This window comes from Tiliqua scincoides, chromosome 3 (genome assembly GCF_035046505.1).
Source record: "Tiliqua scincoides isolate rTilSci1 chromosome 3, rTilSci1.hap2, whole genome shotgun sequence".
Classification (NCBI taxonomy): domain Eukaryota; kingdom Metazoa; phylum Chordata; class Lepidosauria; order Squamata; family Scincidae; genus Tiliqua; species Tiliqua scincoides.
This window is the reverse complement of record NC_089823.1, coordinates 100,971,250-100,986,671: the sequence shown is the minus strand read 5'-3', so window position 1 is coordinate 100,986,671 and position 15,422 is coordinate 100,971,250. Positions and strand designations below refer to the sequence as shown.

The following is a 15,422-nucleotide window of genomic DNA, read 5'->3' as shown; positions in this document are numbered from 1 at the left end:
CCCATCACCATTTTGTATCTGTGCCTGCCCCCTAGCTACTATTTCGCCACTGGTTCCACTTTGAAGACTGCCTGGACCTAGCAAGTCTGAAGCCTACCCACCTCTGCTGTACTGAACACTTATACAAGTATGCAAACACCACTAAGGTCACGGATAGCCAAGCCAGTCTGCCCTTGAAGCAAGATGGAATGGGAACCTCAAAAAGTGGGCTGAGGGACAGGATGAGCAAGTGGGTGTAACACATGAACACTTGTGCTTACCTGTTGCCCCCCCCCCAGGCTCTGCAGAGCAATCAGGAAAGGATAGTGATGGCAGCTACTGTTCCACTGGCCCAAGAGTTGGCCAGCTCTTTGTTGGCAGGAGCAGCACTGGTCCCGACGCCCCCTTTTCAGATTCACTCTGGTGGTGATTGGGAAGGGGTAGTGGAGCAGGAAATTGAAGATCTTGGCAGCCAGAGAGCCATTCAGCTCTCCTCTGGTAGGAGCTTCATCTGAACTTCAGTTGGTGACTCAAGTTCTGAGGCATGATTGGCTGTGCTCACATTTGCAACTTCCCCCCCCCCAAAAAAAGAAAAGGGGGCTGGGGGCCGCTATTGACCTTTCATTTTGAACTTTCAATAGTATAGGACAGGGGTGCCCAAACCCCGGCCCAAGGGCCACTTGCAGCCCTCAGGGGCTTCCAATCAGGCCCATGGGGAGCCCCCAGTCACCAATGAGCCTGTGGCCCTCCAAAGACTTGCTGGAGTCCATACTGGCCTGATGCAACTGCTCTCAGCATGAGGACAACTGTTCAATCTCTTACCTGAGCTGTGGGACGAGGGCTTTCTCCACTACTTGCTGTTTCATGTCTGTGATGCAGCAGTGGCAGCGAAGGAAAGGCTGGCCTTGCTTTGTACAAGGCTTTTTATTGGCCTTGAGCTACTGCAAGACATTTGTTCATTCATACAAGATTCATCTCTAATAAATTCATTTATGTAAATTTATTCAATTGTGAAATGTAAATTAATTATTTTTTTCCTGGCCCCCAACACAGTGTCAGAGAGATGATGTGGCCCTCCTGCCAAAATGTTTGGACATCCCTGGTATAGGAGAATTATACTGTTTGGTTGTCTCGTTGTGTAACACTGAATAGGAGTTATGGGGGGGGGGGAAACTAAGATGATGAAGCTCATAGGAAAAAATAAATTCCATCAAATCATCAATGTAGAAAAAACATTCTCCCTATACAGTAATGATCTAAAGTGCAAAGTGTCATCATACTCTAGCTGCCTGCTACCTGTCCTTAAGTTTGCCTGTTGGGATGCCTTGTCAGTCTGTCAGTCTGGGTTGCTGCCATTCTTCAGAATTTTGCTCCTTCACCTGGGTCTTTCAAGTGGGGAACAGATGCATCTTGTCTTCAGAACACTACATCGCCATGCATTACACATGTATTTATTTTTCACATTTTTATACCAGCCTTCCTCCAAGGAGCTCAGGGTGGTGTATATAGCTCCTCCCCTCCTTTTGCCCTCACAACAACCCTGTGAGATCAGTGAGGCTGAGAGATGGTGACTGGCCCAAGGTCACCCAAGAAGCTTCATGGCTGAGTGAGGATTTGAACTGGGACCCTCCAGGTCTAACTCCTGAACCACGACATTCAAATGCTATTGGAGTTCGTTTTGAACTGTTGATAACATGTTGTAGGACAATTCTGTTTTTTCTTGTATCATTAATATTCTTTTGGCTTGTACGTCAGTGGAGGATTGGTAACAATTTTGGCAAATGGTAGACCAGAGCTTTCAACAACGTTTTGAGTATGGGTAGTTCATGCAGTGATTCTTGAGGTTGGAATTAGGGTGTTTACAAGCATCTCCCTGTTTTTGTCTGTGTGCGCTGTGTAACACTGTTCGATAATGGTCATGACACACATGACATTTTACCAAAATGGTTTTCAGGGCTTCTCAAAACAATCTGAAGCAGTATTCATACAGAAACCATAAAAGAGTTCCAGAAACCTCAAAACAGTCGTGCCCCATACAAATCAACAGAGCAGTGGTTACATCAAAATCCCTGGCTGCTCCATTTGACAGCACTCTGGCTTATGTGGTGAAATGTTCACTGGTGAAGGCAATGCACATGTTTTTGCCACCTATAGGATGGTGTAGTGGTTCTGATGTTGGACTTAGTGCGCAATCCTAACCCCTTATGACAGTATTTTCCAGCACTGGCATAGTGGTGCCAATGGGACATGTGCTGCATCCTGCAGTTGGGGGGCAATCATGGAGGCCTCCTCAAGGTAAGGCAATGTTTGTTCCCTTACCTCAGAGCTGCATTGCCTTTAAGTCAGTGCTGGAAAGCACTGACATAAGGGGTTAGGATTGAGCCCTTAGACCTGTGAGACCCAGCTTCAAATCCCTACTCAGCCATGAAACTTGCTGTGTGACTTTGGGCCAGTTACTCTCTCTCAGTCTCGCCTACCTCACAGGGTTGTTGTGAGGGCAAGAAGAACTATGTATGCTACCTGAGCTCCTTGAAGGAAGGGTGGTATAAGAATTAGAGAGAGAGAGAGTGTTGGCAAGTCTTGACTGTGAATTTGTTCATTCAGGAGGACAGACTTCTGTAAGACCTTGTCTCACGAAAGTATAGATTGGGTGGTATTGGGAGTTGACCAGATCACATGCCCATCTGAAGTCCCACCAGACCATACTGACCCCTGAATCCTTAGCACCAGTGGCAGCAGTAGCATTAGAACCCTGATGTCAACCATGGAGGCCCAGTGCAGATTTTGTCCCAAGGTTCCCGTAACCTGATGCTGGCATAGGTTGTATTTACGTCACTCACTGCTCCTATTCTACATGACTGTGACAAGACTGTTTTGCTTCCCATATTTGTATACAAGAGGGATAAAACTTCATCCCACAAAGATGCAAATTAAGTAAGAGCGCAATCCTAAGACTGTACTGGGCTAGCACAAGACCCTTGCATGGGCCCAAGAGAGTTGCAAACATGCCATAAAGCACATTTGCACCTCCTCTGAAGTCAGCCAGGCCGGCACATGAAGGTGCGCCAGCCTGCAGAGACCAGATCCAATCTCTGTGGCAACAGAACAGAGTAAGTTTCCACCAGCCAAGCTTGGCCGGCGCAGGGGTCTGAGGGGTCATGGGGAGGGCAGGGAGGAGGCGTTTCAAGGCAGGGAGAGGGTGGGTGGCAGGCGGGCCCGTGGGCGGGCAGCAGGAGAGTGGAGGGCAGGACCAAGATCCAGAACTTATGTTGGATCCTATTCCCGTTCCCGTTCAGCCTAGGGCAGCTCCAGGCTGCTCAGATCTGTGCCAACTCTCTGGTGGCACAGATCCAAGTAGCCCCATTGGGGATGCTGCAGCTCTCCCTGGAGTAAGGGGAAGCAATTCTCCTTGCCCCAGGCTGAGCCGTTTTCATCCCCAAACTCGCGCTGGATACAGGGAAGCTCTGCCAGCCTCCCCATCCCAGCCAAGTTAGGATTGTGCTGTAAGTGACTTTTTAGGGAATGGGGCAGAGCACTTTAGGTTCCAGATAAATTCCCTGCCATCTTCACATGGAATTCAGGAAAAGAAAAAAAAAATACTTCCTTGAGATTCTGGAGAGACACTGCCAGTCAGTGGGCAACACTAGCTGGGTCAGTAGCCAGACTGACTTGGTATAAGGTCACTTCATACATGACATGCAGATCTAAGTGTGCTCATTAGTGACCATTAAAAAAGGAGACAAAACAGATGTAGATTCTTGTCTAAAGTGAATTAAGCTTATTACATTTCATATCTCATCCCTCAAAGCAGTTTCCAGATTAGCTGAAGTTTGAAGGTCTTTGAGGGACCATGACATTAAGTAACCCATTAATGGCTCCAAAAATATTAGCAGAAAATATATTTACTGCAAGCAGCCTTGTACATGAAAGCCTTTTGCAGTGCAGTTCATGTTTCTCTTCTTGCAGTTGTATGTGATTCCTTGGAATATGTTGCTAGGCAGAATTACGCTGAAGGCAATATCCTTTCCTTATGAGAACTGACATTTGGAAAGTGAGATGCCACAGCAAGATCTTAATTCTCCACCAGTCAATGAGAATCTGCCTCTAAGTTGACATGTAGGGCTAGGATTTGTCATTCCTAGGAACAGCTTGCCCTTGACAAGAGCTGTATTTATTTAAAGATTTATATCCTGCTATTCTTCCTAAGTAGGAGAACTACATGACAATATGCGTTCATTTGCATCACCTGATTCAGAAACCAAAGTGCCTGAACATTGACATCAATGGGACTACAGGGTGTTTAACTGTAGTTGGATCATGCCCTAGGTTTGTAAAAATTTTATTTTGATCATTAAATAAAGCACATAGTGCAAAGAGACCTAGTTAAAAAAAAATACAGGTTTATTAAAGAGGAAGCCTTTCTGAAACCTTGTCAGTTCAGTAGTATATCCTGAGTGCAAGCTCTTAGGTAAAATGAAATGTAACATTAAATGCATCTTTGAACCTTATGCTTCGGATTCCAGTCATGTTTAACAGCAACCAGCGGTGGGTAGCACAGTCTAGATTAGGTCTGTGGTGCAGGGTGAGAGTGGAGGATCTTTTTGCATTCTCCCAGCACCAATTTCCTACTGAAAATCCCACTGAAAATTTAAGATTTGGGGGCAATTGGCAACTGTAAGGGGGGATATTCAGCAGGAAAATTGTGTTGTGGCAATCCTCTGCCACCATCCTCACCCCACTCCTGGGCCTGAACCGAACCACACTCTCCCTGCCCAGAAAGGCCTTCCCGCTGTGCATTCCTCCCGCTGACACAGAGGCCCAGTGTCAAGTGGCACTGGCCTCTCTGCAAGTGCCTCTCCCTTCTCGGCCACCACAACGTGCCTTATGGCATGTTTGCAATGGTTGTTGCCGGGGCAGTGCATGGGCTGCCGGTGCTGCCCTTGCATAGGATCGGGCTGTCCTTTAGTACATGTATGTCCGACTTGTCTTCCATGGAGCTCAAGATTTGCCACACATCATGGCACTGACCAGACCAATCTGCTTAACTTCAGTGTTGTTGTTGCATCATGTGGCTTCAGACACACTTGCCGACGGCACACTTTGAAAGTTCGAACCGCGGTTTGAGTTCGGTACTATGGCTGCTATAATCTGTACTTTGGCAAGAAGTGAGCCACTGCCAAAGTGACACATATTATGTTGTTATTGGTGCTAATTGCGGCTCATGTTTTAATATTATTTTAAATGTGTCGTGTTTTAATGTTGCTGGCTGCCTTGGTGGATCTGTTGAGGAGCCAAAGGGTAAAGCGTGAACGCAAGAAACAATTATTTGCAAACACGTGTTTCATACAGGGAAGTAGGATTAGTTGCATTTCCAAGTCAAAAGTACTCAGAGGACCAAGCTGCACATTACTTTACTGCATTGTTATAGCAGATGCACAGTAATTTTCTCTACGAACTTTTCTTTATTAAACAGGATCCATGGGGGCCTAATTGTGATCAGGACCACAGCATAAGAGAGGAGGGCTTTAAGTTTTTGCCACTGCCATTGTCCCATGGATCAGATGCCCATGTGGCTGGTATTTGCCCCAGAAGGAAAGCTCCTTTTAGTGCTAACAGCCCTTTATAACAAACCTGAGTTTGCTGCCACATGATAGGGGTGTTCACACAACCATTATTAATCTCTACCTGGGTAATTCACACCTTTCATTCCACTGATCTGACAAAATGAACTCAGGTACATTCATTTGCATGGAAATGTGTGCCTGGCTACAGACATTTTGTTCCTGTGTACAGCATAATGTGAATAACCCTAATGTGTGAAACTGACCCAATTCACCATGGTAGATGACGCTCTTTTGACACTGGAGTTTGCTGTTAGCTTGACAGCCCTGGAGGCCATATGGAACTAGCGGCATTGTGACAAGCTGCATTTGCAAACCGAAGAGGCCAAAAACAGACCTGTTCCTTTCTGGCTAACCTGAAGAATGTGAAGCATTCACCTGAACTCTAGCACTGCACTCTGATACAGTTGGACAGCATTGCTAGCATTTGCTGCCAAGCCTGACCGATATGCGTTTGTCCCCCATCGCTTCACCTCGATTCTGTCCAAGCCTCCTTTAGTCAAAGTTCACTCAAGTGTACGTTCTTCAAATATTTATGGCGTCTGTATTTCGAGAGGGAGACAGTTTGCTCGAAACTGCGAACAGGATACTTTATTATGTCAAAATAAACCATCTGGCTGTACAACTGTTTCTAATTACTTCCCTGCCTAGACTGTAAACTTTGGGGTTTGGCACCGGCCTTTCCTTCCAGGATGCTGACCAAATCCAGCTTCCAGGCAGCTAATCAAAGGCACTTGGTAGAGCACAAGGGAAAGGAGCTGGTTTTGGCCAGCTTGGATTTCTGCAAGCCTACCGGGTCTGTCTGTCTTTTGGACTCTCCAGGAGAACTCCTTCTTCACGGCTGCTGCCTGGGATCCCACCATGCACACACAGGGTCATCTCAGCCTGGTGCTGCTTCTGTTGACGTCCTCACTGTTCGCTCTGCTGCCTGCTATTCCACAAAGTTTTCCCTTGTCCCTGAGGTAAGCTAGGATTTTCAGCTCCGTTGTTTTTGCTTAGCTATTCATTCTTTAGGTACTGCCAACAAGTTGCTGGCAAGTGAGAGAGAGGTGCTAAGATTAAGAGATGGGTTGTGTTTTGTTTTTCCTGTGTGCTGCTCGCTTCTGGGAAATGAAGCAGGAACACAAACTCACATTTGGGAGCGGAAGCAAAACAGAAAGATGCCATTTGCATTTTGACAGAATCACAGATGTGCATGATATAGAAGCTGTACCAGATCAGAGGGTTTAGGCAGACATGTGCCTTGAATTTTGAGCTCAGCCCTGGCGAGTCCAATTTGGAGTGTCTTAGAATGTATTGATTTTCTTTTCCTGGGCTTCCAACATCCTCTAATCTAAACAGAGTACACTGGTTTCACCAAGTGCAAGCACTTAGGCAGAAATCTAAATCTAATTGCCTGGATCAATTTTGGCCCTGTTCTAAAGATCATAAGCAAGCCAGTTGGAAGTACAAAATACACAGTCCCACTGCAGCTATGAATTCAGTTTAACATATACACCAAATGTGATAAAAGTGTTGAAGAATCACATGGTTTGGTACTTTGAACTTGCCAGTAGTGCTTTAAGCCATTTCTGCCCAACACAGCATATACGCAACAGGGATCAAATGTATACACCTGTGGGCTGGGCAGAAATGGATTAAGTTGAGGCCTGCTCCATTCCATTGCTCTTAGGAGGAATATAGATAGCCCCATAATTGTAAAATAAAATAAAATCCATGCAACCAGAAAACAAAACAAATTATTTAAATGTTTCAGAAAGCTAAGTCATATCTGGATTCTGCCACCTGTTAGATTCAGTCACATCACTAATGATTCTAATGGTGGGGAGTAATGAATTAAAAAGTTGAACAAAGTTAATTTCCTTTTCCAGAAAAAGGGGTAAAAAGGTAGCAAAGCTGTATCTTCTAGAAAGTGTTAATGCAGTGTTTCTCAAACTGTGGGTTGGGACCTACTAGTGGGTTGTGAACCAATTTCAGGTGGGTCCCCCTTCATTTCAATATTTTATTTTTAATATATTAGACTTGATGCTACCATGGTATGTGACTGCATTTGGGGACATGTCACAGATCTGTACTTTTAACAAGGATCATAAATGGGACTTACTTCTGGGTAAGGGTGGGATTGTAGCCTAGGATTGTTAAAATGTTTCCTGCTTGATGATGTCACTTCCTATCATGACATCACATCTGGTGGGTCCTGACAGATTCTCATTCTAAAAAGTGGGTCCTGGTGCTAAATGTGTGAGAACCACTGTGTTAATTAATGCATTACCAGAAATGGAGATAATCTCAGGTTAGCTAGCTGATGACCTGCAGGAAAGTATTTGCAGGATCTTGGGGTTCTTTTTGCAAGGTCATAGGTTTGTTTGCTTGTTTAGATGTGTAGTACAATCTATACAGTCTATATAGTACTACAGGCTCAGTGCAAGTAGCAATTTTTCCATAATATCTCTTTGGTATCCTCACAGCACCTCTGTGAGAAAGGGTGTTGTAGTTCCTATTTGCAGCTGGGGCTAAAAAGCAATGTGATCCAAATGTAGTACATCTGCTGCTGAGAGATGGTGGTTGTCCAAAGGCCAGTTCATATTGCCAAATTCTTTTATGCAATCATGTACACGAATGCAGACAGAAAGACTAGTGTGACCAGGCTGTACTTGCAAACAGCCAGCAACTATCTCCCAAACTGCAGTTACGTTTTCCCTCTAGCAGTGACAGTAACAGTTACTGGGAGCTAGCTTCTCACACGTACAGCCCAGTTTACACTAGCTGTCCTATATGTAGACAAAATTGCTGAATGTGGAGGAATTTGGCAGTCCAATTTGGCAGTTCAACTGAGGTCACAATCTAGCAATTTATCCACTGCACATGGAGAACCCAGCCATCTTTCCATTTTGGCTCTGCAATTAACCCAGACTTCATTTTCATAGGTATCCAGTCTGTTTGATTTGATTGTCCTCTGCATTAACACAGGACTGAGAGATTCAATCAAATCAGACTTGGCATGCTGGTAGGGACTTGGCTAAGGAAGCATGGTGGTGGGTGGGGGTGTGTGGCACAGTGTTGGGCTCTAGCCAAGGGCTCAAACTCATCAGAGAGCACATCTGACTGGGTCCACCCTTGAATCCTTGGTTCCAGTGGTAGTGGATAATGTGACATCAGAGAGCAGAGGAGGGTATGGAAGACAATGCGGGGTTTTGCCCCAAGACCTCCAGCAAAATGTGCTAGCAGTAGTGGTGGGAGAGGCCTGAGTGGGAGGGCCTGAATGGGAGAGTGGTGGGAGTGGCTGAAGTAACCAGCATTGTGTAATAGAGGATAAAGTACTAGGCTGGGACTGGGGAGACCTGACTCCAGAAGATTTTGATATCAGGCATCACATTCTTCCAAGAGCACAAAATGCACATTCTAAGAGATCAGATATCCAGATATTAGATTGTCCAAGTATAGTTCTAGCTTTATCTACTGACTGGCTGACAGGTTAGACAGCACAGGTAGTAAATGCATCAGTAACAGCTCCTCCATCCCTTATGTTGTAATTCTTTTTTGCTACTAGTTTTTTTTTTTTATCCTCTGCAGGAACAATTTGCGAAGCACCACATCTTGCAGGCTCTCACAAGCAGAGTCAGACCACAGATGTCAAACCCCAGGTGGAAAAGTTTGCAGCGGCAGAGGACAATGCGACTGTGGAGTCTGCATCTGCCAAGTGACCGAGCCTGGCAAATATTACGGACCACTCTGCGAATGCCATGAATGGGTGTGTGAAACCTATGATGGGGAGACTTGTGCAGGTAAGCAAGACTCCCAGTCCCAAAAGGGCTCTTCAATCATGGTCTTGGCATCTCCATATTTCTCCGAGCCATTGATGGGCACTGGCAAAACTATGGGCAAATTAAAGTTAGGACAGAGAAATGGATTCTTTTCGTATGTGGTGCTCATACGTAGGAAGTGAGTGAAGGCAAGAAGGTCTTAATGGAGCTGCTGTCAGGATTAGAGTTAGGATTAGGATTAAAGTTGTAAAGTCAGTGGTTGAAGTTCGGCTGAATAACTGGGTCAGAATTAGAAACAGTTTAAGAGTCCAATCCTGAGCTTGGCGCGCCGGCTTACCGCTGACATGCACTGTCGCAAATGTGCTGTAAAGCATGTTTGCAAGGGTTAGCTCTGGCCAAGCACCAGAGCTGGCCCAGTGTGAACCTGTGCTGGGTCAGACTGGTGGTAGGCCAGCGGTCCACCACCCAGTGGCTGTCCGGACTGCTGGGTGGCAGAGAGGTGAGTAGGGATGTGGGGGGAGGTGGGGAGGAAGTGTTCCAGAGCAGAGGGAAGTGGGGGAAGGGCAGGGAGAGGGAGGGAGGGAGGCATGGTAGGGGAGGGAGTGGAGCGGTAGGAGGTAAAGCTCCACTGGATCCTGAGTCCCATGTCAGGCCATGCGGCCCAACACAGGATTCTACGATCCTGAAGCGGCTCAAGAGCTGCTGCGAAATCAAGTATCCCCATTGTGGGGTTACTTCCCTTACTTGGGGGAAGAGGACAAAAGTCCCCTTCCCCCAAGGAGCCGCCATGGACTGCCAAATTGTGCATTGAATGCCGCTGTAGCCATTTTGGTGCCGCGGCAGCTCCACACTCTGGGCAACCCAGGATTTGGCTGCCCAACAGGAGTTCTCAAACTGGAACGTTGCAACATCCTAGCCAGAGAGAAAAGGTTGCAATCTCTTTAAGGGGTGTGGCAACCTTGTGGCAGTGGAGGTGGCACTCGCACAATTGTACTGCACAGTGGGAAAAGTTGTTGTTTTTAAACTAACTACAGGTTGTGCAAGCCCTATGGAGGGTGCAGGGAGCCCACAGACCTCTCTGCAGGACTCCCCATGCCTCAGAATTGCACAATTATGACTTCTGGTTTAAAAAACTGGAAGTTACTATCATGACTGGCAGTAGTTCTGAGGTGCAGGGAGGCCTGCAGAGGGCCCCACAGGCTTCCCACATCCTCTGTGAGTTAAAAAAAAACCACACTTTTTTTTGGCAGTGCAATGGGAGGAGCAGTGTCGCTGCCCCTGCAAGGACTTACAAGGTTCAAAACTCTCTCAGAGAATTTGGGAACCTCTGGCTCAAGGAAGTAATAGTAAAGTGCTAAGCATGCCTACTCAGAAATGTCCCCTTGAGTTAATGGGACTTACTCTCAAGTAAGTTTATATAGGACTTCAACCAAAGACTATAATCCTGGTCATATTTACTTGCAAGTAGCAGTATTGAACTTAGTGAGTCTTACTTCTGAGCAGGGCCAACCTTAGGAGCTGCAGGGCCCAATTGGAAACACTTTTGCAGGGCCCCTTTTAATTTTGTGGTGCTCCCTTTACTATTTTTTTTAGCTCTTAGCTCGCATGGAGTTGGACCAAGAAGAAAACATCTGTTACTTTTGTGCAAGTGGATAGGGCTCCTGTATCTTTCGCGGTTGTGCAGAATAGGCGCCTGGGAGGTCAGCTGGAGAGAAGAGGGAGTGCGTGCCCAGCCCATAGCACTCCCCAACTCTTGCCCGTTGCTACCACATCCACAGCAGCCTATTCCAGAGTGAGACAGGGGAGAGGATGGCACCAGGAGCTGCAAAGGTGGGCAGAGAGTGAGGCGTGCTTGCTGCCACCTGCATGGCTCCAGTTTTGGGCAACTGAAAGCAGCGATGGGCAGGACTTGCTTCAAAAGTGATCCCAGTTCAGGCCAAGTGGAAGGAGTGGTGTGCGGAAGGGCAGTGCGGGGCATCCATCATGCACGGGGCCCAATTTTATGAAATCTCCCCATTTGCCTAAAAGCCAGACCTGCTTCTGAGTAGTCATGCTTAGAAAGGATTCCTCTATTACTGTATAAGATTGATTGACAGGAGCAGAGTGTAAGGAACAGGAAGAACAGCAATATTATACTAGTGAAGAGCCATAATTTTTCTGAGTCTTTAAAAAGCTGAAGGCCATGCAAGGCTATTTGGTCCTGTATTGATTCTTGGTTGCAGATAGGCTTCAAGAAATGTGTGTATTATACATGCCACAAGCTCTAGGGCAGTCTGTTGGTTTCAACCTGGGACCTTTTTCATGCCAAACTGATATTCTGTCATTGGTCTATTGCTGCTCCCCTAAAAATCTATAGAAATGCTATAATTAGAGGTGCTTTCAGTGAGTAAGATAGATTTACAACCTAAGTCTTACTGAATACAGTGGGCTTACCTCTGAGTCAACGAAATAACACTGTTTTCATACATCTCTAGCTATAATGCATGCCCTGCTTAGACACCATACTAACCCGTGTAATTCCATCCTCCGCATGCAGATCTTAGGACAATGCCATATTCTGATTCATATCATGGATCCAGCTAGCTTAATATTGTTGCTTTGGCAGATACAATGTGCCAGGCAGTGTGCTTGGCAGATTTCGTTGGAAAAGAATAGCAACTTATTTTAGCAGTAACGTAGTTAAGGATCATAAGTCCGATCATGTCATAAGAACATAAGAACAGCCCCACTGGATCAGGCCATAGGCCCATCTAGTCCAGCTTCCTGTATCTCACAGCGGCCCACCAAATGCCCCAGGGAGCACACCAGATAACAAGAGACCTCATCCTGGTGCTCTCCCCTACATCTGGCATTCTGACTTAACCCATTCCTAAAATCAGGAGGTTGCGCATACACATCATGGCTTGTACCCCATAATGGATTTTTCCTCCAGAAACTCGTCCAATCCCCTTTTAAAGGCGTCTAGGCTAGACGCCAGCACCACATCCTGTGGCAAGGAGTTCCACAGACCGACCACGCGCTGAGTAAAGAAATATTTTCTTTTGTCTGTCCTAACCCGCCCAACACTCAATTTTAGTGGATGTCCCCTGGTTCTGGTATTATGTGAGAGTGTAAAGAGCATCTCCCTATCCACTCTGTCCATCCCCTGCATAATTTTGTATGTCTCAAATACATACATACATACATACAGGACATGCATAATTTTGTATGTCCTGTAAAAAACTGCAGTGTGAATACAAGAAAAAAGTGAGCACTTGCTGCCTTAGACATTGAAGAAAGTGCCAAGTACCCCATCCTATTTCTTAGACTTTATAGGAGACTTGACAATAAAACAATCATGTGCTGACACATGTAGCATTTAGGATTCTGCCAGGTTTTCAGTCTTCAGTATTTCGTAGATGCAAGTACTGCTTCCAAGGAGTAGGAAACAGACCACTAAGATTTTTAAAAATTCACCTTTTGCAGCCCCTGATTCAGCCCCTGATTTGCTGATGATTCAGCGCTCTATTTGAATCCTCTTTGAATGATCCAGCCATTCAGGGTTCTTTGCGATGACATTACAGTGCTATGTGTGCAATCGGATTTGGCTGTGGAGTGATGTCCTGAGGGCAAGCGAAACTGCAGTGTCATGCTGAATAGGTACTGGAAGGGCTGGGCCAAGACCTCCTAATGCTTGAAGCGGCATACAAAATGCTCCCCCCCTTACCCGATGATGTGCCAGCCTCTGTTCCTCCCACTCAGTAATGTTCTATCTTGGCACTCTCCTCCCCTCTACATTGCCTCTTCTTCTCAATCCCCCTCTTTCTTTTTCTAATCCAGGTTGTGGAAGGGCAAAGAAGAGCAGTAGAGGCAGAAATGGGTGCCTCCCACCAATCTGCTGCCTGCGGATGGGTTGGCTCTGGGTACTGGTGTTAGGGAAGGGAATGTGTTCCCACTGCTAAGACTGACATTTACTGTTTTACCTTGCTGTGCTGTGGCAGCTCAAATAGTAATGTGTTGGTTTCTGAATACACTTAAGTGCAAAGCTCCAAGATGCATATTTTATCCAAAGCCTGTCTTCCATAAGGTTTTATTACAATTGGTCAATGAAAGCTCTGTTGATTTTTTTCCACCATGGGTAGAACACATGCTTTGCATGTCGAACATTCCAAGTTTTACCCTTTGTGTCTCCAGGTAGGGCTGAGAAATACCTCTCTGAGTCCCGGCAGAGATGCTGCCAGACGTCTGGCAAGTTACACAGATCACACCAAGTTACACAAATCAATGGTCTGACTCAGTACAAGGTGGCTTTCAATGTAATCTGTATAAGCAAGACATCTTTTGTGCTGTCTCATTAAGAAGTAGGGCCAGAAGGGCTCAAGATGTGCTTGAAGAAACACTGTCGCTTTTTTAGTCTGAAGTCTGTATGAGTGGTTGGTAATCTCATCACAAGCTGAATAGTCCTAGGCCCAGAAGGACAGCTAACCAAAGACACAGAAGTAGTTCTTGTTTGTCCAGTCTAATTGTTTTGTCCTGGGCCTTTCCAGTGAGTTGTAGGCAATAATAGTTGAATTACTAGGAGAAGTCCAGTGAGTGTTCTCACACCCCAGGCTGTCAAACCATCTTCTACCTGAGATGCTGAGTTGCACTTCTTTCTTACCTAGAAGGAGTTGTAAGGTGTCTTTCTTCTGGCTTTAGTTGGTTAGGGGTTTTGTCAGGTTGTTTTAGAGTCTCGTTTTCATTGTTTTTTTATTATTTTTTTGTTTTAATGCATTAATACTTGTTTTCGGCTGATTCAAGCATTGACAAAATGGTGTAAAATGTATTAAATCAATAATTTGCCTGCAGGTTGACACTGCATAGATCAGAATGGACTAAGAAGCGTAGCTTTTGACAGAAAGGAGATGTGGGTGGGATACAGAATGCTCGTTATCACACCTTTTGGTAACGTCTCCAGTGGAATTTCTGCGCCTTTTCCATAGTGAGATACCTAAACTTCTAACAGGAGAACATCATGTGCATCTCATAATAGTGGCGATGCAAAAGTTCACTATAGACATTATAAAGGAACATGGAGACCGAAAGCATGAGGTACTGCCTGTTTCATCCATATCTCCCATCATTTCTGAAGCCCTTCTGAGAGAAGCTATGAAAAAGTACTAGATGATGAGTTCTTTATGATTCTATTTATGGTGTAGGCTGCTCTATTTCAAATTATTTATTCTGGAAGGTTGGTTATATCTGTGGGCTGCAGGAAATCTAAATGTCTTCCAACCCCTCTCTCACACTGCACCAGCAGTCATGGATGCTGTATTGCTCATGTACAAAACCCAAGTGGTAATGTATCTTTGCCAGCTCCATAGAAGCTAGCTTATATTTTTCACCCATATGAATTTATTCTTAATTAACATGTCCTATTCACCTTTCACGTGTTTCCCTCTCCTATACTATGTGAGGTTTTCCATGATAGAATTAAAAAAAATTCTATATTAAAATAGTTTAAAATAAAATAGAATGCCTCTGTTTTCTATATTAGCTAAGCCTGAATTTTTGATTCACCAAGGCAAACAGAGTCAATTGTACGATGACCTACCAGGGACTCAATAAACCTCTTGCTTCTGCCTGGACCTGCAAAAAAAAATGGGGTGCAGGGTAGTCAGGCATCCAGCAAGTCACAGAACATGGTTAATGAACTTTATTCGGCTTGGTTGGCCACAATTTCGGTACTTGTAAGTATCAAGAATTATGTTGATATGTGCAAACTGTTACCATCACTTTTGGTCTAATATAACTATACATGAGTTCTTGTTTCTATCATGTATTGAAATCTGCTACATGTAGAATTGCTTTGGGCATGATATTAATGTTGACAGAGGATAAACTACAGTCTTGTTCTTCATTCTTATTACAGTACATGAGAATTTTTCATTTTGTTTGGATTATACTGTTGAATTTAATGAAGACCTTTAGTTAATCTTTACTTTGAGATGAATGATCATCCCAAGGAGATTAAATGAAAATGTATCAAAAGGGTTGCTTGTAATACAAACACTGCAGATGTGTTGAATAAGATCAGATT

The 15,422-nt window shown here is 45.1% G+C and overlaps 1 protein-coding gene across 1 annotated transcript in view; it reads left to right on the top strand.

Annotated features, from left to right (window-relative positions):
* The first annotated feature begins 6,461 nt into the window (after nt 1-6,461).
* ITGBL1 (integrin subunit beta like 1) overlaps nt 6,462-15,422 on the top strand; it is a 181,236-nt gene continuing 172,275 nt past the window's right edge. Inside the window, exons 1-2 of the mRNA XM_066621650.1 lie at nt 6,462-6,562; nt 9,174-9,385. Coding sequence (XP_066477747.1) covers nt 6,462-6,562; nt 9,174-9,385 — 313 coding nt within the window. The remainder of the gene's footprint in view (nt 6,563-9,173; nt 9,386-15,422) is intronic.